This window comes from Protomyctophum parallelum (assembly GCF_964188405.1).
Source record: "Protomyctophum parallelum genome assembly, chromosome: 1".
Lineage (NCBI taxonomy): Eukaryota > Metazoa > Chordata > Actinopteri > Myctophiformes > Myctophidae > Protomyctophum > Protomyctophum parallelum.
The window spans coordinates 13965080-13987736 of NC_139697.1; the positions used below are offsets into that span (position 1 = coordinate 13965080).

The following is a 22657-nucleotide window of genomic DNA, read 5'->3' on the forward strand; positions in this document are numbered from 1 at the left end:
ACCCCCACGACTCGAATGTATACGAATCTGCATGTGTAGCAATGCGCGGAAAGCGGGGATTGAACCCGGGCCTCCCACTCGCCAGACCAAACGCGCAACCTGTCGTGCCAATAGGGCTGAGCCCGATTGGCAGGGCTGTTGCAGGCTGGGTCTTGGCTGGGGGCTACACATGCACCTGATTGAAACAGATAGCAGATCTACAAGCTCATAGCACGGCACGAAGCTCTGTGGCACGGCAGCAGGCCCGGTTCGATGCTTCTCGGCGCCCAATGCGGGATTAGTAGAGAGGTCACCCCCACACATGCATGCACGCGCAGAGGAAGTGTGTCGCTCTGCGCTTAGATTGGCTGAGCTTTGCATAATGTTAGTGCCACATGAGCTAAGTGGGAAGTGGGAACCGTAGCCTAACTAAACCAAGCCATCATTATTGTTGATCTACTGTTTTGAGGGACTCTCTCTTAAGACTTTTCCGCACATACTTTTAATCAACAAGACGCCTAGCTGAGCAAAGTGCCTGTGAAGGAAATGTGGTGTCATTTGAAGCGAACAGTTGGGAGTGTGTTGAGTACTGTGGGAGTCTTGTTTCTAGTGGCAGTGGCTATTCTCAACAAGGTCTCTTCTTCTAGACTTGACTTTGCAAATGCATCGCCAGATTTGACATGGCCGTCCACTATGAGATTGAGCGGGGTGGATTCTTGGATCGAACAGGGAGGTTACTTGCCTTTCAACATCTCTTATCAGCTCCTGGCTGGGGTGCCATCTGGAAACCACAGGTTCCTAGCTATTGGTTTAGCATCAGTGAAAAGAATGAAGGGCAGCTATCTTCTCGACACCCTGCACTCCATATTCAGCCATTCGTCCCAGGAAGAACGCTCCGCCATGGTGGTGGTGTTACTGCTGCCGGAGTTCGATTCCCTCTGGAGAGATGGAACGGTGCGGGAAATCAGAGCTGCGTTCACCTCAGAGCTAGAGCAGGGGCAGTTGCTGGTGATACATGTTCCTCTGCAGTATTACCCCCCTCTGACGAGACTGAAGAGAAACTATAATCATCCTTCCGACCGGGTGTCTTTCCGCTCCAAGCAGAACATAGACTACTCCTTCCTGATTCACTACAGCACCGGCCTCAGCCAGTACTACCTCCAGCTGGAGGATGACGTGGCCGCAGCGCACAACTTCCTGTCTACCATCGGCACACGTGTCCAGGAGCAAAACGCAAAGGGTGTCAAGTGGGCGACGCTGGAGTTCTCTGCGCTGGGCTACATTGGAAAACTGTACCGTTCTGCCGAGCTCCCTCAGTTGGCACGCTTACTCTTTGTCTTCTACCAGGAAATGCCCTGTGACTGGCTGCTGACTCACTTCTACAGGTTGATGACCCAAAACGAGCCTATCCGCTTGAAGCCCTCGCTGTTCCAGCACATGGGAATGTTCTCCTCCTTTAGGGGAAACTACAACGCATTAAAGGATAGGGACTTTGAAGAGTGAGACTTTTGAAGAGCTCCAATGCCTCAGCACAGGTCTTCACTGACTTTTACTGAACTTTTTACTTCAGCACTTTTCAACCTATCTTCATATAATTGGTCCTCACTAATGTCTCATAGGAGGGCTGTGGGCAGTTCACCAGTGACGTCATCGTTAGGCTGTTTTTTTTCTTCTTTTTTTTTACGATAGAAAGCCTGCACGTGCGTGTGTGCGCTACTCATTATGCACTAAAAAACCTCGCGGATAACACCAGGCCAGATTAGTATAGCTCTTTGACACTGTCTGTATCCATTTGGCACTTCTGCTGCTGATGATGATGTGGCTGCTGCCCGTTTGTGTTGCTCAGACCCAATTAGAGCAGACTGGGTCCCCGCCCGGGGGCGTCTGGTTGGCACCGAGGCCACCGTGGCACTGGCAGGGACCCGCCCGGGGGCGTCTGGTTGGCACCGAGGCCACCGTGGCACTGGCAGGGACCCGCCCGGGGGAGTTTGGTTGGCACCGAGGCCACCGTGGCACTGGCAGGGACCCGCCCGGGGGCGTCTGGTTGGCACCGAGGCCACCGTGGCACTGGCAGGGACCCGCCCGGGGGCGTCTGGTTGGCACCGAGGCCACCGTGGCACTGGCAGGGACCCGCCCGGGGGCGTCTGGTTGGCACCGAGGCCACCGTGGCACTGGCAGGGACCCGCCCGGGGGCGTCTGGTTGGCACCGTGGCACTGGCAGGGACCCGCCCGGGGGCGTTTGGTTGGCACCGAGGCCACCGTGGCACTGGCAGGGACCCGCCCGGGGGCGTCTGGTTGGCACCGAGGCCACCGTGGCACTGTGGCAAAGTATAAACATGGCTGTGTTTTTTTTTGTCCAACAGAACACAGACAGAACGACAGACAGACAGACAGACAGACATAATTAGACCCAGTAGTAGTGGTTCTCAAGCATTTTTATTTCAACAACCGACTCTGAGAATGTATATGAATCCATCTGCATGCATCTTGCATTAACACATACAGTAGCAGATCTACAAGCTCGTAGCACGGCACGAAGTCCCACGATAATGAGCTTGTAGATCTATGATTTATTTTTAAATGGTGATTTTTTTTTATATCATTTTAAATAGTTGAATATATATATATATATATATATATATACCTGCAGGCCAAAGAGAACTTCCCCCGGGAGAGGAAGGGACCGCACACTCTAGAGACTCAGGACAAGATTATTTATGCTTCATTTTTTATTGCACGGCGCGTTTCGCCGGTTGGCTTCGTCAGGTGCTTGCAGGTGTATGCAAGCACCTGACGAAGGTGATAGGACGTTGGGCTATATGACATATCTTCTAGTATGACAATCCCTATATTTGGCCCGAGCCGACCTAGTGCTGATATCAGATAGAGGTGGTAGAACCATATATGGATAGATCTAACTGGCGTAGTCATCGTGACAAGCATAGTCTGAGAATATATAACAAGGGTCGGCTTCAGGGAGAAGGCAGAAGTCGAAGCATCCTGGTTTAGGTTCTAACTGGACACCACTACGGCAGGTTCTAACCTAAGTAATCAGCAATAGAGCCTTGAGCTATTTTATAGCCACTTCACCCCTTTTGCAAATAGATCTTAATTTAATGATGTTTTGGAGACAAGAAACACTTCCCTGGGGGGTCTTATGTGGGTGTTTTTAGATATTTTAGTATCCATGATGTCACGGAGGCGTCCCCGTTTTTACTACCCCATTTCGCAACTTCGACACTAACTCTGGGGTAGCCCGGGGTCGAACTGACAACCTTGCGGTTCCCATCCAGCCACTTTACCACTCTAACCCTGAGCCACCGCTCCCCGTAGTAGTAGTAGTAGTAGTAGTAGTTGTTGTTGTGAATTAGCAAACTGGACCTTTGGACTGAATGTTTCCTTTATTCTCATGTTGGGCTTCTGTTTTCGCCCAAGTTTTTATTTGTGTTGTTTCTTTCAACACGTTGTGCTTCACGAGTTCACGTTCCACATCCGTCTGCCTTGACCTCTGTGTGCGCTGACTGCGGCGGGCACAGTGTGGGGTAGCCCCTCCCTCCCCTCACTGGTGCGAAACTGGGTAGTAAAAACGGGGACGCGTCATGGACACTGGGCTCACTTACTTCCTGGACTACATGTTGTCTCAGTAAGACAGCCCTCCCCCAATCCACAAGGATGAACAGTGCACCAAAGCATTATGGGAATTGTAGTGAAATCATGGACACTTTGAAATAGGCTACCAAAATATATATAAAAAAACATATTACCCACATAAAAAACCCCCATGTAAGTGTTTCTTGTCTCCCAAACATCATTAAAATAAGATCTGGTTGCAAAAGGGGTGAAGTGGCCCTTTTAAGGTGTAATTAGTCGAGGTCACACCAACAGATGCTGTACACCCACCCACCCACCCCACCCCACCACCACAGCCCACCAAAACACAGTGCCTGACGTGGACACTGCACCTACCCACCCACCCACCACCACAGCCCACCAAAACACAGTGCCTGATGTGGACACTGCACCCACCCACCCCACCACCACAGCCCACCAAAACACAGTGCCTGATGTGGACACTGCACCCACCCACCCCACCACCACAGCCCACCAAAACACAGTGCCTGACGTGGACACTGCACCCACCCACCCCACCACCACAGCCCACCAAAACACAGTGCCTGACGTGGACACTGCACCCACCCACCCACCACCACAGCCCACCAAAACACAGTGCCTGACGTGGACACTGCACCCACCCACCCACCCACCACCACAGCCCACCAAAACACAGTGCCTGACGTGGACACTGCACCCACCCACCCACCACCACAGCCCACCAAAACACAGTGCCTGATGTGGACACTGCACCCACCCACCCCACCACCACAGCCCACCAAAACACAGTGCCTGACGTGGACACTGCACCCACCCACCCACCACCACCACAGCCCACCAAAACACAGTGCCTGACGTGGACACTGCACCCACCCACCCCACCACCACAGCCCACCAAAACACAGTGCCTGATGTGGACACTGCACCCACCCACCCCACCACCACAGCCCACCAAAACACAGTGCCTGATGTGGACACTGCACCCACCCACCCCACCACCACAGCCCACCAAAACACAGTGCCTGACGTGGACACTGCACCCACCCACCCACCACCACAGCCCACCAAAACACAGTGCCTGACGTGGACACTGCACCCACCCACCCACCCACCCACCACCACAGCCCACCAAAACACAGTGCCTGACGTGGACACTGCACCCACCCACCCACCCACCACCACAGCCCACCAAAACACAGTGCCTGACGTGGACACTGCACCCACCCACCCACCCACCCACCACCACAGCCCACCAAAACACAGTGCCTGACGTGGACACTGCACCCACCCACCCACCCACCACCTCAGCCCACCAAAACACAGTGCCTGACGTGGACACTGCACCCACCCACCACCACCACAGCCCAACAAAACACAGTGCCTGACGTGGACACTGCACCCACCCACCCACCACCACCACCAAAACACAGTGCCTGACGTGGACACTGCACCCACCCACCCACCCCACCACCACAGCCCACCAAAACACAGTGCCTGGACGTGGACACTGCACCGCGTACGTTCTCATCCTCGTTCTCATCCGTTCTCATCCTCTTCACAGAGTCACATCAGGGTCACTGCACCATTGTAACGGAATGGGTTCAAACGCAGGGCTCCTTGGAGGTATAGTAATCCCCCCCCCCCCCCCCCCCCAAGCGCTAATGATCTGGAGTGCTCTTCTTTTTTCTTTTTTTTTGGAATGCATTCAGCTGTGTAATCGGGTTAGCAGGTTCACGCTCACGGCTGCTTCAGAAAGCTGTCGTGCTGCCCGTCCGTCTGCTGAACATAATATACAAACGGGAACAACGGTCCCCTGAAGCTATAAAAGAGAAACGTAAACTTTGGAGGAAGACCGCCCACGATCCTTGAGATCCTGTCATGATGTTCTGCCAATGGTCCCCCCCCCCCCCCCCCCCCCCCCCCCCCTGAAACTCAAGCTTTTTGCTGTTGGTTTCACATGGACCCGCTTAAATCAGTGATTTTCAACCAGTGGTCCTTGAGGGGGTTCCAGGTGGTCCCCAGCTAAATGATGGAGAGTTGGATCTTTAACTCTTAACTCTATCTATGGTACCAACATCCATACAGCATGGAATTGTGGACAAATCTTATCCAAGTGATCCAATGACAACACAATAGTTTGGGTCTGAGAGTATAAATCTCATCAAATGCCACAGACGAAAAACAGTCTAAGTCCACAATATTGATCCATAATGTATAAATGATAGATAAGGGTTCAGGACAACGAGGCCTTTTCGTGGAGGGGTCAGAATGAAATTTGGACTTAGACTGTTTTTCGTCTGTGGTACTCAGGTCCGTGGCTCAATAACAGACATAATGGACCTTGATATGAAAAGGGTTGAAACCCACTGGCGTTCTCAACGTTTTTGGCCGTGGACCGCCGGAAATGCTTTGGCCATGTCTCCCCCTAGTGGGGAGACATGGCCAAAGATTCTAAAAATGTCTTCTACATCCTGACATCCTGTTTTCTGAAAAAGCTATGTTTCTATGTCAGTGGTTCTTCGATTTTTCAAAAATAGCAGACCTACAAGCTCGTAGCGCGCCACTCGGTGGCAGAGCAGGGGAGCTGCCAGAGCAGGGGAGAATGAAGCCTGATTTACACTACAGTGTTGGAAAACTCAAAAAATTTTTGTGTCAATACTGCAATGTAGAAATACAGATCTATAGAATTCTGTAAGGCCAGGAGTATCACAGTATACAGGAGCACAAAGGCTGTGCAGGTAGACCACATGACATGCCCCTAAAAATATATTTAAAATATATAAAAAAACTATTTTTGGGCATCGGCCACTTGAATTAAGTTGACTTGATTCATTGACATCAAAAAGGGCCTGTCAGCTCAAACAAACAATGCATGCAATTCATTTTTCTTGTATATTAACAACTAATAAAAGCCTTAAATGTCCGTGCTGTATGTCCTCTCCTCCCAATTCTTTGTTTTCACACAAACGTCGGTAGCATTACAAAGATATACAAAAAACTACCAATTCCATCCCCCCTCTATTTCCTATTACAAGTGCGTTTCTCTTATATGTAATGCCAGTGCCACTAATTTCAGCAGTGGGATAATATATTTTGGGTGGGTAGATCTTGTTGAGCAAGTCATTTTGAAAGTAGCTCTCAAGTCAATAAAGTGTGGGCACCCCTGTGTTAGACAGTCCAACGAGGGAGGATTCAGCCTGGGTGTTCAAAAGTGTGATGGAGTGCATGGCACAAAGCTAGCTGAGCCCCTTTTAGTGAGTTTTGCTCTGTACCGCTGGCCTGAGGGCATTGGCTGAAGTGTTTGGCTGAAGTGTTTTGTAATAATAATCAAAATGTACAATGTAACTAAAGTTTTCAAATAAATGTAGTGAGTACAATATTTGGATCCGAGATGTAGAGTAGAAGTAAAAGTATTGGGAATTACCGTAACCTCAAAATTGGACTTAAGTATATAGTACTTGAGTAAATGCACTTACATTCCACCACTGAAAACTAAACCTATTCACACAATGTTCACGTATAGCCTAGGCTATGTTTTATTTAATGACTGATGCCCTTGCCGTGCACACGGGTGAGCGAGGATACTTTTCATCTTGCATGTTTTTGTTTCGTTTTTCCGTGGGGAAACCAAAATTCTAAAACACAATCTAAAAAGAGATTAGAGGCGGAGGAGGAGCAAATATTGAATATACCAAAACAAATGAAGTGACATGAAGCAAAACAAAGTGTCATTGCTGGGGACACACAACAGCTACTGTCCTTCCCAATGAGGACGCACATAGACTTTTTGGTTTTGTCTGTAGTTTTGCAGCCAGTCAGCCAGATTGCTATGATTATGCTTGACTCTCTCGGTGGCGAAACACTCATCTGCGTAAGCATACTTGATATCCAGATATGATGACTGTATACTGTATCAGAGAGACTGACTCATGTGCGAAATTATATGAGACGCATGCTCTGTGGAATCGATTATTATTTACAACAAGCTCTTTACTTTTCATTATACTTTTCAAGATTTACAAGACCCACAGACACACCTCACTTTAAAATAACTTCAATACAACATGGGAAACATGGTTTGTAAACAAATTTCTTACTACTGTAGTACTGTGTGACACTGTAGTAAGTGTGACAAAGTAAGACAGTAATTTGCAAAAACACACACACACACACACACACACACACACACACACACACACACACACACACACACACACACACACAGGATTAAAAGCCCATTTCTCCCACGAAGAGGACGATCATTGGGAGCAACACAGGTTTTCTCCAGCTAGGAATTAGGAAACCACAGGCAGCCTTAAAGCAGATTCATAAACTGTGAGGAAGAGAAAAAGAGCTGCTATCTGATGGTGGGGGAGAGCCACTCATTCATCAGCTCACTACATCACTTCTGAACACACTGGCTGCATGCCTTCACAATGATGTGTGTGTGTGTGTGTGTGTGTGTGTGTGTGTGTGTGTGTGTGTGTGTGTGTGTGTGTGTGTGTGTGTGTGTGTGTGTGTGTGTGTGTGTGTGTGTGTGTGTGTGTGTGTGTGTGTGTGTGTGTGCGCGCTATATAAACAGGGAGGGTCGAACTACAGCATAGCTCTGGGGTTTTAAATAAACAGACTAAGGTTGTGAGTGGCGGGCAATGCACTGCAGAGTTATTACAAAACACGCACACACACACACACACACATCTGGAACCAGAAGTTACAAAAGATTTTACTATACTACCGTATACTACAATAAAAAGCCTTGAACCGTGAGCACACATGCACGAGCGAGCGCACACACACGCACACACACACACACACACATCCAACAGAAGCCGTCAGTGTTCCAAATATATGATACTGTGTTTATAAGCTGTGGTCATGTATTATTGAGGGTCGCTAGCCCCTCCTATAAACAGCTATAGTGTAGATTCTGTCTGAATACAAATTAAATGCTATTGACAATGAATGGAGAATTTACGTCATATGTGTCTGAGCAAGTCGGTATGTCTGTGGAAACCCTTGGCCAATCAGGGACCACCATTCTTGGTGATGTAACTAAGGTATGTTTCAAGGTTTGTATAAGGTCAATAATTGATCAGAGCGCCCCTCACTCATGTCTGCTTCCATCCAGCTGCTATAGTAATAATATATGTTGCTCTCAACTCACGTGTCAGCCATGCAGTGGCTGTACTTAATCTCTCAAGAACAGAACCCGAGCTGTGCTACTGAATCTGTCGGCAGGGGGCATTCAGAACGTGTGAACATTGGGCATTAGTGCCATTCATGAAGGCGGTGGAAACCATTCGAGGCACCGACCTGCACATGGGGAGCAATTATAGTTAGCCTGGCTAATAAGCCAGACTTCTGGCTTATTAGCCAGGCTACAATTATAGGGGTTCTAACTCTGCATGGGCAGCCCGGGATACCTCATGGACCGGTTCCCCTCCGGCCGCTCCAGTACCGGCCACTCTACCCGTTTACCACTGCCGTCTGCCACCCACGTCCGTTGTGTGCATGCAAACTCTGTGGCTGCAAAGAAAAAAACGGCGTTGGTAAAGAGAAGAGCTAAACTTCTCCCCCTCTCTCTCATGAAAATGTGGGGCCTGAGCTTCAGACATTATGGGTATTAAGATCATGGAGGATTGATGCACATTCCACCCTGGAGCGTGTGTGTGTGTGTGTGTGTGTGCGCGCGCGTGTGCGTATAGTTGCGTACCTGGCAATGATGTGGGATTCTCTTCATGCAGGACTCAAAGGATCAAGCCAGAGTTCTGTGAAAGCATTCCTTTGCTCCAAAGCCGGGCTTACAGTTACAGCTCAGAACCACCTGGCATGCAGGATGCCAAGTCTCTTATCCATAGAGAAGATGTCCTTAAACATTGTCATGTGAAGATATAGAAGGACCCCCAAATGATTCTGTATTTGCCCCGTTTTCTGAAAAGGTTTTGTGCCAGCGCTGCGGCGCAGTACCCTATAGGCCTATAAGTCATGCAGAGAACATTTGTGTCTTTTTTATTTTATATTTTTTAAAGGTGTCCCACCAATATATCCCAAGGTACAAATAGAGTTACAGTCAGTGGTTAAATAGATTTTGATGCTGGTGGTATGCCCATTAACTAATTTGTGCCTGTGGCGTGGGCCCAGGCACTTTGAGACTCACACTATACGACTACACTGCACTAGTCATCTCAAAGAGGCCTATAAGTAACATTATTAAGTACCCTATAACATTATTACCATGGAGCTAATGTCATGTATCTGCCCCATTGTTATGTTATACAGGCAGCACATTAAAGTCAATTGCCGTGGACAATCTTTAAATGGTGTGTGTGTGTGTGTGTGTGTGTGTGTGTGTGCGTGCGCGCGCACACTGCTGCAGTCCTCTTCGTGGCTGAATAAACTTCCATGGACATTTAGCAAGCAGCCAGGCAGACGCACGGAACTCAGGCACTAGGCAGCGGCACGCACACACACACACACACACACACACACACACACACACACACACACACACACACACACACACACACACACACACACGCACACGCTAGAGAGTAGAGAGAGCCCCGGCCCCCGGCTCAGCGAGCGATCGAGAGAGAGGGAGAGTGGAGGGGGGATTAAAAAAACCCGGGTGTGTGTGTGTGTGTGTGTGTGTGTGTGTGTGTGTGTGCTTGTTCCAGAAATCAGAGGCACTCACTGACTCGACTCCGGCGGGGTAGAAGTAAAAGGAAGACCAAAGCTCGCCAGTCGCCACCACCCACCTCCATCCCACCAGACCAGAAAGAACTGAACTGAAGTCTGAAGAAGAAGCATACACACAAAACAGAAAACACTAGTCTCTTAACGGGTTGGTTCAGGAGAGGGCTGAACAGCGAGCAGCCAGCAGCAGCAAGGTGCAGCAGAGAGGGGCTGGTCTGTGTGGAGGTGGAGATTTAGCAGAAGAAAGACACAACTCTCTCTCTCTGGTGTGTGTGGAAGGAGGCTCGGGGGGTCTGGTGGTCTGTACTCTAGTCTGTACTACTCTGGAGCTCAGGCAGTGTTATTATTAATCGGCGGGAATGGCTTCGTCTCCGTGCGGCGGCACCAACTTTGATTCCGGGCTGGAGATCAAGACCCGCTCGGTGGAGCAGACGCTCATTCCTCTGGTTTCACAGGTGAGTTTGTGTTTTAACTTTTTTTAAACAACCTTTTTTTGTACTACTGTGTGAGGCGAGCTTCACGGACTGGAGGAGTTGAGGTAGGCTACCTACTTATTGCGCCATTGTTAAAAAAAACAACAACAATGTCGCCTCTTGTTCGAGTGGGAAAACCTCGGCGTGAAAGTTGAGTTGTCAGACATAATAAGGCTTTTTAAAGTCAACGTAATAACGCTGTTTTTTTTAATTCACTTTAAGTTACCGTACATCTGCTGCTTGTTTACCTCGGTGTCTCGTGCTGCATGCAAGCCTGTCACATGCTGGGGGAGAGAGAGAGAGATTTTTTTAAACTCGCCAGTAAAGTAACTTTGGGGTAAATAAAGTTGATACATAAAGTAAGTAACCGACAACATCAAGGCGTGTTTTGGCCGCAGCAAAGCCAAATTGCGTTTCTTATGTTATTACAATGGAGGCTGTTGTTGACGTTTGGTTGGTGGTTACTGCCTCAGTACATCAATCTGAAAATGTACTGTAGCAGGCTTTACATTTTTATAAGAGAAGTTTTGGTGAATCATCATCAGCTGAAAGCTTTCTGTTCTCCAACCACCACAACTCTCTCTTCTTCAAGTTCAAACTAAAACGGACCCACCCCCCTTTTAATTAGGCCACTTTGACGCACGTGTTTTGTTTTTCAATAAACATGGTACAGATTAAAGGGGCCCCTGGGGGCCACGCTGCTGCACACAATGATGAATAGTTAGGATACCCCCCTCCCGTTTCCTCTTCAACACAGCAACAGTAGCCTACAGTAGCCACCACTGTCTGGTGTTAGTGGTGTCCATTCAATTCAAATGAGCTTTGTTTGTTGGCGGGGAAATTCGTTTGCATTGCCAAAGCAAAGTGTCAAAAGAACATGATAAAGGACAATTTAAGGAAGAAACATGTGGAAAGTAATATGTATACAGTTGGAGGGGATACAGCATTGTGTTGAATAGAGCTGTCACATTGTGACACATGTTGGCATTGGCAAGTGTACGCATAATCGCATATAAAGCTTTTTGAAACAAATTACAGATACATGTTTCAGTATTTTGCAGTCACTTTTGAGACGGTTAGCAGCATTTTCCCCAACTCTGTTTAAAATGGTATACAAAAAGCCTCAGATTTCAAATGTGTTTAGAGGTTAGCAGCTCTGTTTACGTGTGCAGACAGTTCTGACTGTGTATGTCAGAGGTCTACTCGGTACAGATAGTGTTTATATCGGCACTCGGGCCCAGCCAGGGTGAGTTCTCAAGCTCTGCTCGGGCCCAATGAGAACAGTGCATTGGAGTGGCACCCTGCTTGGCACTCGGCATCACAGGTTGGATGGCCTTAGGGTGGTTGTATTCCATTGACAATTGGACAAAATGTCTTTTATCCCAGCAGTTCACAGGTCTTGCTGTTGTGTGTCAGCGCTGCTCTTCTGTGTTTAGGCTGCATACTGTGCATCCGTTCATAGCCCAGTTTGAATTGCGTCACAATATATATGGTGCATGTTAGGTGAACCCCTCTCCCTGTATAGGCTGTATTAGTATATCAACTTATTTTCTCTTCTCGTCTCTTCTTATATATATATATACACAGTAGGCCTATATACAGTCTTGGTAAACTACTTTCAACCTACATGATAATGTTAGAAATGGTAGATCTACAAGCCGTGAGATTGTAGCTATTCTTTTCCACTGTTGCGCTGTCACATTCAGCCTAATTAAATTAGTTTACCAGCTTGTATGTTCAGCGATGCTGTTCCCTGTGTCATAACATCCCACTCTGTATCTCACGTCTACCCCGTCTCTGTACTGTGAAGTCCTATCTCTTCTAATCTTATCTTAACAACATGGGAGGCATGCAGGTCCATGTTGTACACTGGTGGTTCTCAACCGGTGGTCCGGGGACCACCACCAGTGGTCCGGGGACCACCACCAGTGGTCCACAGAGAACATCTGTCTTATCCTCATTTCGCTCGAGAAAGTTATCACATATCCAGCATTTGATGTATAGTCTGGAGCTACAGAAAGATATCAGATAATTAATCATTTCCGTAAGGTCATTTTACGCTCAAGCGTTAAACTATTGTTAAAGGTCTGCATTACTTAATTTACAAGAAGTCTACACAATTAGAGAATGTAGAATACTATTGTTATTTTGATCGTTTGCTTGTTATCTCTCCTACGGTACCCATAGAGTTTTATATAACTAGACAGTAGAGGGCGGACAGCCCCGCCCCCACTATTCATTTCAATGGAAGTTGCTCAGTGGGCTGTGAGCTTGTAGATCTGTTACTTTCACTACTTTCCCCACTGAGCAATAGTCGTTTAAAGATGGGTATGGGTTATAACTGGTCTAAAATAGAAAGGTTTTTTTTAGCTGTCTAAGCTTAGCTTAGACGTCGATTCCCTGTTTTTTAGACCATTTATTATAACCCATTTTTAGACGGCCATTTAGACATCTAATAGCCTGAAAAATGCTCCGTGGGTTGGGTCCCGAGGAGACATCACATTTCCCCTTTGGCTCTCCAGCTAGAAAGTTTGGAAACCACTGACTGACTGCATTACATAAATAATTGAGAGAGGCTTCTGCTTTATGAGAACTGGGGGCTGCTGTAATGGGCTTGAATAGGGAAGTGACCGTCACCCCCTATAAATGCTAATGTCAGCTTTTGAGCCGAATGGTTAGGGCTTCACAGTCCCTATAAATGACCTATAGTCTCCATTCACTGGAGGATAAGGAGGGGAGGAGTGGGTCAGCTCGCCGGCAGGTTAACGCTGGTCCAGAGACTCCAGAGACAATGGGTTACCGTCCGTGATCCGGAGGAGTTTCCCGCCACTGCCTCCCAGCCCCGCTGTGACCCGTGAAAAGCCTGCATTGCTTTGGCTTTCCTCCCTCATGTGCATGTAATGGGGGTGAAATCAGCCCTCTGACATGCATACATACTATAGGGGTTGGCCCATGCATCCAGCAAGCCCAACCCAGTAGTCACTTTGAGTGGCACTGCACAAAGCCATGGGTGAACGTATGTACATACAGTACATATGTACATACTGTATGTACATACAGTACGTATGTATGTACTGTATGCCGGACTAACCCTACCCCAAACCCGTCCATAACCTCAGTCTTCTTCAGTGTTGCCATGTGTCTGCTCATTATAAGCGACTTTTGGGCTTCTTTTTCTGTAAAGGGTTGGGTTGCGTTTTTTTTCTTTTGGCCTTGTTTCTGAAGTGTTTTGCTTATTTTTTACTAGGCTTGATTCATTAAAAATAAAAATATATTATTTAAACCACGTGGTTCTCAAACATTTTCCTGAAAATCTTTTGTACCAGGGAGCATTTGTGTTTCAAAACTGTTCCAAATATATTTTTTCAAGTGCTCATCTGGCCTAGTTACGCAATTATTTTATTATATTGTGTTTTTATTGTGAAATCTTGTGAATCTTCTCTTCCCCATTCCACTGTCAGTGTGTCCTCGCTCATGTTAAATTTCATTAAAAAGCTATTACACTGATTTACAGTAATATGTCCAAACAAGGCCTTACTACAGACTTAAAAAGACAAAGGGAGTCAGTCTTAAATTGTCACTCAACGGTCTTAAAAAGGGCACAATCATTGAGCCAGGGAGGAATGTTGTCACTTGTCGGTGTTGGGGAACATTAGTCCTAATGAATTAGTCCTAATTAGCATCATAATAGCAGTGATCATAGTCCTAATAATCGATGAGCTGACGGTCGCGAAACAGTGATAGTCATGCAAATGAATGGACTGGCTATTATGATACTGACAACACAAAAAGTTTACTAGGATTGTAAAAAAAAAAAGTAAAACCACAATCCTTGTAAACCTGTGTGAATACAAATGTATTTGGACCAATCAGTATTTTAGAGCAGCAATTCTCGACCACCATGACCGTGAGGATGTTGCTAGTATGCTCCCTAAATAATTAATTAGCAAAACAATATGATTTTTACTGCTCTATGGTATAGATAATGAGATTTTTGGGGGAACGACCCGGGTAAGACACAAAAGTTGTGGATAATAGCAGCTTTACAGTCTTTGTAAATTTAGTTAACCTATTTAGACCTTAGACCAAATTGTACAAATGTCTTCCAAATGATAATGATAATGAACTTTAAATTATAACACCTTTCAAAACAGGGTTCCAAAGTGCTGTACAGAACAAGGTTAAACAACAAATCATATTATGTCAGTCATGCTCAACTTTTTTCACGTCAAGGACCCCCAGAAATATCTGTATTTGCCTGCGGACCACCCATCTGAAAATATGTTTTTTCCAGGGACGCCCCCCTAGAAGCAAAGATTTGAGTTAAAAACGTTCACTCTGAAAATAATATATATTCAAAGATTTGCGCCACATTTTCAAGATTTTAGAAAAAATAGCAGATCTGTGCCGCTCTACGAGCTTGTAGATCTGCTATTTTTCAATGGCTAAAGTATAACATTATGCTTAAAACAGCAGTGTGCTGCCTGCGATGGTTGCTGCTTTGAAACGGTGGTGTAGAACAGGTTGTACGTGACTAGCTGCTGCCGTGTTCAACCTTGAAACACAACAGACAACAGAAGTACGAGAGCACATCTCCTCCTCCAAGCAAAGCATATACACTATAAATCTACCATATCTTACTACATGCTCCTCATGTATTATTCATGCAACAGCAGCAAACTTCTTAGAGGCACGCCACCCCTTCCTCCTCCTCCTCCTCCACCTCCTCCCACCCGAGAGAAGCTTAACTTATAGCTGGCTCTGGTTCACATGAATTCACTCCAACCTGAACCTGTGCCCCCTTGGAGAACACTAAAGATGGATATATGTGTGTGTATGAGTGTATTATTAACCATAGACCACTAACGCTTAAAGGACAACTTTGTTTGCCCCCACCAAGGTGGGGGCATTGGAACAAGTGGCTTTTTTGTTTACAAAGTTTTACAATTATGACGATTATGACAAAAGAATTGTTATTATTTCAAATAATTGCGATTAAACTTGGAGCGATCAGCGCAAACTTTGTAAGCACGCTGCCACTAGGCCACAACAGAAGCACCCCAATCATGCATACCCCACATAATATCATACCCCATCGTACAATCATAAACATTTAACTTATAGTTACAAAGTCTATATGGGTTGCTGTGATTGTACTGAAACCTTGCCCAATGCAGATTTGGAGTCATACTTAATAATATGTCATAGACGAGAGATGCCACACAAGCTGCTGGCCACATGGGGCGGTGGTGGCTCAGAAGTAGAGTTGCCGGTTGGGAACCAGAAGGTTCCCAGTTCGATCCCGGGCTCCCCCTGAGTTAGTGTCGAAGTGTCCTTGAGCAAGACAGTAAGTATGTAAAGCGCCTTGGATACAGGTGCTATATGAATGCACCATTTACCATTTACAACATGAAGACGATGTGCGTGAGATCCACATTGGAACCATGTGCTTTCTATGTGGATGCCAAGATTCTGTATCCCAAGATACATACTGTAGGCCTATGTGACACGCGTGTGGTGGACGAACGTCTTCTCCACATTGACTTGTGTCATTTTTCATACATCATGTACAGTCCCCCTGGCAACAGTGACGACTACTGCTACGTCCCACTAGCCTTTCAGCGTGTATACCACTGGTGTTTTCTCTTTCTATCCGCTCGTTGTGTGTGTGTGTTTGTGGAGGTCATAGATTATAGATTGTAGTACGGGGCTGTATTGTGTTTATTGTGTATAGATAGATTATGTGATTGTGTGTGCGCGAATATGTGTTTGAACGGACACGGGATAAGAATCAAAGAGGAAATGAAAAAAGCAGCGTCAGTGAGGAGGCAGAGAGAGAGAGAGAGAGAGAGAGAGAGAGACGTTTCCTTTTTGTGTGTTCAGTGTGGGTCTCCACACTCTCCTGCCGTGTTGATTTTTACAGCTAATTTTGATTTTGTTTTAGTCAGTCTTTTGAATAGAATTCTATTAAATATCATGTGATTTTAGTTGACCTTAATGATCTATAGTTGATGTTGTCGCTCTAATGTCGTCAATGGATACATGTATACATCGTCGATAGCTTAGTTTAAATGTATTTTTCATCAGAGAAAAAAAGGTAGCCGACGAACATTTTTCATCATAGTTGTAATCGACAAAATCAACACTGGTGGGCGATGCGTTTCCCGTTTGTGCGTTGCTGTTGTGTGTGTGTGTGTGTGTGTGTGTGTGTGTGTGCGTGTGCGTGTGCGTGTGCGTGTGTGTGTCCCTGTCCTGTCCTGTCCTCCGCTCCTCTGCTCTGCTGTCCTGTTCCGCTGTCTGACCTGCGTTATCAGCTCCCCTCCCTCCCACCAGAGTGTAATTATAGGCATGGGATACTCCCAGCTCCATGCCCTGTACACACACACACACACACACACAAACACACACACACACACACACACACACACACACAGAGAGAGAGGCGACATAAACGTTTGTTTTTGTGGCGCTTCATGTTGACTCGCCTGGCCTTATCAGCCTCTTGTCTGTGTTTGAGTTTCTGTCTGGTCCGTCTCTGTCTGACAGTCACACTGAAGCCTGCGTTATATTCTGTACTTTATGCACCTGGGGGGGGAAAAAAAGCACATATTCTGCAAGCTTGCCTGTGTGCGACAGACAGACAGCCGGCTGTTAAGTGGCCCGGCCGGCCCGCCAAAACGTTTGAGATGTTCAAGTGGGCCCTGACTGATCCAGAGGAGGTTGAGAACCATGCACTGATGTGGAGCCATATCGGAAAGCCAGTTTGGGCAGAGAGGATATTTTGCGTACGGTTTTTGCACTTTGACTTTCATATTCATGTTTTTCGTTACCATTGTCGCAATATTGCTTGCTCTGGGTGGAACTTTGTTGGTTGTAAAGTGTCTTGAGACAACTTGTTGTGATTTGACACTATAATAAAATTGACTTGAATTGAATTGAATTCATGTGAACCTTTTGTCAGCCAGTTCTACCTCAACCACAGGATGTAGATTTCTCAATAGAAGAGGTATAGAGCCAGGGGTGCCCACACTTCTTTTGATTTGAGAGCTACTTTCAATTTAAAAATGACCAGCTCAACAAGATCTACGCACTGAAAAAATATATATTATGCCATTGCTGAAAATAGTTTAAATATTATGTACCTGAGGGAGCTTTGGAATAGCGGAGCTGACATTACATATAAGACAAATGCACTTGGAATGGGAAATAGACAGTACTAGAGCGGGAAAAATAGTTTTTTTTAAATATTTGTTTTTTATTACATTTTCTTTAGGGGTGTGTATTGTGATCTACCTGCACTGCCTTTGTGATCTACTGGTAGATTGCGATCTACCTTTTGGGCACTGGTTGTGTTAATTATTGTATATTAACCACAAAACCCTACCGTTGATGAACTGAATACATGATAGGACCACCACAAACCGGGCAAGCTGGATCAGTCTACTCCATGACTTGCTTCTATGCGAGCCCTGCAGGCCTTTTCTAGCGCATCTGTTTGCGTGCGTGCGTGCGTGTGGGTGCGCGTGTCGTACATGCTTGCGTGTGACTGTGGCCTTTTCGTATAAACTTGCCTACCTGGCTCTCAGCTGTAGTCATTCATCATTGTGACCACCGGTGCGGTGCGGTCGCTTGCCCTTTTGAAAACATAACGCAACAAAACAACAATTAAGGGTTGTGTTTCCTCCCCCCTTTCTTCTCACTCTCACTCCAAACCACAAGCACTGTTGTTCTGTTCTCAACCCCCCGTTGGTTTCTCCTCCTGCACCTGTTCTGTATCCTCCTGTCGGAGGGCCGGGGTGGGGACGGTAGCGGCGGCGGTGGCGGCGTGAAACTTAATGGCCGTCACGCAGAGCGAGTGGGAAGCTAAATGAACCCTTGTCTCCCGCCGCGTATCCCCCTCCTACGCACCTGTGATGTGGCCCGTATAGTCGGCCGCTGGGTAATTAAGGATAATCTAATCCCCCCCCACTCCCTCCTCACCCTCCCCATCTGATGACTGTTTTTGAAGTGGTGATTTTAGGGAAATAATAGTGCTGTTCACGAGGGTTTCGGGGGATAATTGAGGTGTGTTTCGTGGTTAGAACACATGCCAGGCCTATGCCTGCCTGCCTGCCTTGGGCGCGGTCATGGTGGTCCCTCTGCCTGGGAGTTGATGGCTGGTGGGTGGCTGGTTGGAGGAGGAGGAGGAGGAGGAGGAGGAGGTCTGATGTTTGGGGAGGTAAAGACTTGTGGGAATGGAACGAGGAGGGGAAACCAAAGGGAATAACACCTGAGACTTTGATCAGATTGCTGAACAGTTAACCGCCTGTGACACGCTGCTAGGCTTGTGATTCCTGTAGCCGTGTCTCTGTGCTGCTGCCTGGCTCTCTCTGGGTTAGTTTCATAATGCAGTACTAAGCTGAAGGGGAGGGGGGGTGGGGGTTGTTTCTTAAAAGATTTTCTGCCGTAATTGGCTCCGGAAAATCCGCTTGGCTGTCCGAGATTGTTAACGTGGTGGAGTTTGTCATGCTTGCTCCGGTTTGGTTTTCTGTGGTGCTTGCAGTTTATTTTGTGCCTTCTCTGAAGTGCTAGGAAAAAATAAGACTTTCATCATACGTCATACTCTTTTGATCATTTTGCTTACAAACCAGATTAAATTGAATATTTTTGACCGAGCAAAAAGCTCAGTGGCAGCAAGGCCTGACTGGGCCATTTTCTGTCAGGTAACTAACTGTACTCCAATAAAGCAAAATGCTGACACACAAAACAAACAATACACATACCGTGAGCTCCTCATCGTAACAACTCTTGTATAAGCTCTGCCATTATTGTCTGCCCCTTTCTGTACCTGACGCCTTGACAAAATAAGTTTTACTGAAGCAGCCATTAAGGCTGTATTGTTGCCGGCTAATATCGCTCGCTTCGCCCAGCGGTGGAGTGAGTTACAGACAGACAGACAGACAGACAGACGCATTAGTGTTGCCGCACGGCACGCAGCCGCAGGCCTTAACAGATCCGCTTCCTCCAGCCTCTATAGATCATAATGAATACAAATGGATGGCGGTGGCATCATGCAGGGCCAAACCGCACGGAGGATTCATTACGCCGTGCCGCATGCATTGGTGCATTGTTCGTACAAAGTAAACACTACGCACACTATGTCTGTGCGTCTGTGTGTGTCCTTTTACTTTGACCACTTTATTGATAATGAAATGTATAATAAACGTATTTAAAATGACATGTGTGTGGCAGATGGGGAGGGGGAATCATGTTGTCTGCCTCCTTTCGCTTTTCTTTTTCCGAGTGCATTAGTTTTGTTCGTTTCGAGGGAGAAACCCAAGAAGTTGAGTGAGTTATGTGAGGTTTCTCATGTGTGGTCCGTCCGTTGTTGTGTTCTGTGTTCTGTGTGGAATTGGCCTGTGTGGAATCCCCCACCACTGGCCACCATGACGGTGCCTCTGTCAACACCGGCACCACCGCCTAAAAAAAAAGCACCGCACAATGAACAGCCGATAACAGACTTTTCACCGTCCCTTTGAGCATGGTAGAATGTGAGTCTGTTTCTGACCCCTCATCATCTCTCTCTCTCTCTCTCTCTCTCTCTCTCTCTCTCTCTCTCTCTCTCTCTCTCTCTCTGTGAGGCCTGGACCAGAGCACAGCTCTGTTATGGGATCTAAAGCTCAGTCTGATATTTGATTATTTGGGTTTGTCTACTCTGTATGCCTGTATTGTACGAACGTATGTAGACTTTAACCTGCATGTAAACCGTAATCCAGTGTAAACTGGACATGGTGAGTTGCCTTCTGTTCTCGGTGCACTGTTTTTCTCTCTGCCAAAAATAGACGATCTGTAAGCTCACAATGCACAATGTATAACTGCTATTTTTGGCCATTGTCACTGATCACATGACCCCAAGTTCTATACGTCCAGTTCTAGGCTACACACTAAACAGAAGTGGGGGACTTTTTTTTATTATTTCCCCACAACAACTCCACAACGGTAGTTCAAAAATGGGTGGCATTCCCCATTAAATGTTCTTGTCTTCTCTTTTCAAGACAGTAGCAAATGACTGAAAACTTTTTTTTAATCAATTCTCTTACAAAGATCCTGTATTATGTTCTCTTTTTTTACCCACCCTCCGCTGTTTGCATCACGATTCAAATTGCCGAATAGTTTATGCAATTATTGCATTCAAAAGAGCTGAATAAATGTTTTATGGACCCATAATAGTGATTATTATTTAAGTTAAGTTTTGCCATAACCATTTATTTTGACATAAATCAGGTAGCTTTAATGTACAGCCATGACAGCAATGGTACTATAGGAAAAAAGATATATAATATTAATCATGTTCGGATATTCGGTATTCGATTTTCGGCTAAGAATTTCCCTTTCGGTGCATCCCTATACACGTATCTCTCTACTGTATAGTAAAATTCACTTGTTCTGGTTCCTCAGACATTATAGCAAAAGTAACAAATTGTATGATGATAAACGTATGACACGATAGCAAGGACATGTAGTACACACCTGTTCATGTGCATTGGTGTTTCAACCCAGTGAGGCGTGGGCATGCACATGCAGGGCCGGGTATTGGCATCGGCGGGGGCCGGCCCGAAACGGTGCACACACTAAACACAAAACGCCACGCTGCATTACACACCTCGCTGGCGCTGATAAAGATCTCTTCCTGTGTGTTCAGACACGGAGCTCACATCTCATCGCCAGCGAGCGAGAGGGACATAAATACTGCCTGGAAGTAGGCCAGGAAGTCACCCGATACCAGGGGAGGAGAGAGCAGTGGTTTGGAGAGGTGCTAGCCCCTCCTAGGCCCTGCTACCAGGGGAGGAGAGCAGTGGTTTAGAGAGGTGCTAGCCCCTCCTAGGCCCTGATACCAGGGGAGGAGAGAGCAGTGGTTTAGAGAGATGCTAGCCCCGCCTAGGCCCTGATACCAGGGGAGGACAGAGCAGTGGTTTAGAGAGGTGCTAGCCCCGCCTAGGCCCTGATACCAGGGGAGGAGAGAGCAGTGGTTTAGAGAGGTGCTAGCCCCTCCTAGAGAGCAGTGGTTTAGAGAGGTGCTAGCCCCTCTTAGGCCCCGATAGCAGTGGAGGAGAGAGCAGTGGTTTTGAGAGGTGCTAGACCCTCCTAGGCCCTGCTTTGAGGAGAGAGCAGTGGTTTTGAGAGGTGCTAGACCCTCCTAGGCCCTGCTTTGAGGAGAGAGCAGTGGTTTTGAGAGGTGCTAGACTCTCCTAGGCCCTGCTTTGAGGAGAGAGCAGTGGTTTAGAGAGGTGCTGGCCCCTCCTAGGCCCTGCTTTGAGGAGAGAGCAGTGGTTTAGAGAGGTGCTGGCCCCTCCTAGGCCCTGCTTTGAGGAGAGAGCAGTGGTTTAGAGAGGTGCTGGCCCCTCCTAGGCCCTGCTTTGAGGAGAGAGCAGTGGTTTAGAGAGGTGCTGGCCCCTCCTAGGCCCTGCTTTGAGGAGAGAGCAGTGGTTTAGAGAGGTGCTAGCCCCTCCTAGGCCCTGCGTTGTGTGTTTGTGTGTAGCCCATAGCCATGATTTGATTGGCTGAGCACCCCATAGTAGCGATGATGTGATTGACTGAGAAATGTATGTATTGAGGATAAAAAGTGAGGACAGAAAAGTGAGGACGCCACAAGTGAGGACTTAGGCACGATTCATACTCTTATTGTAGAGCCGAATAAAAGTCTGTTCGGCTCTGTAGAGCCTACAATGTGACGTAATTTGAGGTTCGGGGGTGGGGGGTTACCGTCCTAAAGTCGGCTCTTCGGTGCTGCTGAAAATTTCGGACAAAATAATTTCGCCACTACAGCAGTAAAATAGGAGTATGAATGGACCCTCATAAATCATGCCAGCAAGTTGCCAACCGTACCACAAGTAGAAAGTACTTATTATGCAGAATGT

The 22657-nt window shown here is 46.9% G+C and overlaps 2 protein-coding genes across 2 annotated transcripts in view; both read left to right on the forward strand.

The window, feature by feature from the left end:
• Positions 1 to 672: 672 nt before the first annotated feature.
• On the forward strand, positions 673 to 1482 carry LOC310859309 (alpha-1,3-mannosyl-glycoprotein 4-beta-N-acetylglucosaminyltransferase C-like; the record flags this gene model as incomplete). The annotated part of the gene is made up of 1 exon (XM_083765755.1): positions 673 to 1482. One exon carries the CDS (start codon positions 673 to 675, stop codon positions 1480 to 1482), a length of 810 nt encoding a protein of 269 aa, XP_083621881.1.
• Positions 1483 to 10294: 8812 nt separating this feature from the next.
• The window catches only part of ctnnal1 (catenin (cadherin-associated protein), alpha-like 1), a 124723-nt gene continuing 112360 nt past the window's right edge, over positions 10295 to 22657 (forward strand). The window contains exon 1 of the mRNA XM_083777381.1: positions 10295 to 10742. Within this exon, the coding sequence (XP_083633507.1) occupies positions 10647 to 10742 (96 nt within the window). The 5' untranslated portion in view covers positions 10295 to 10646. The remainder of the gene's footprint in view (positions 10743 to 22657) is intronic.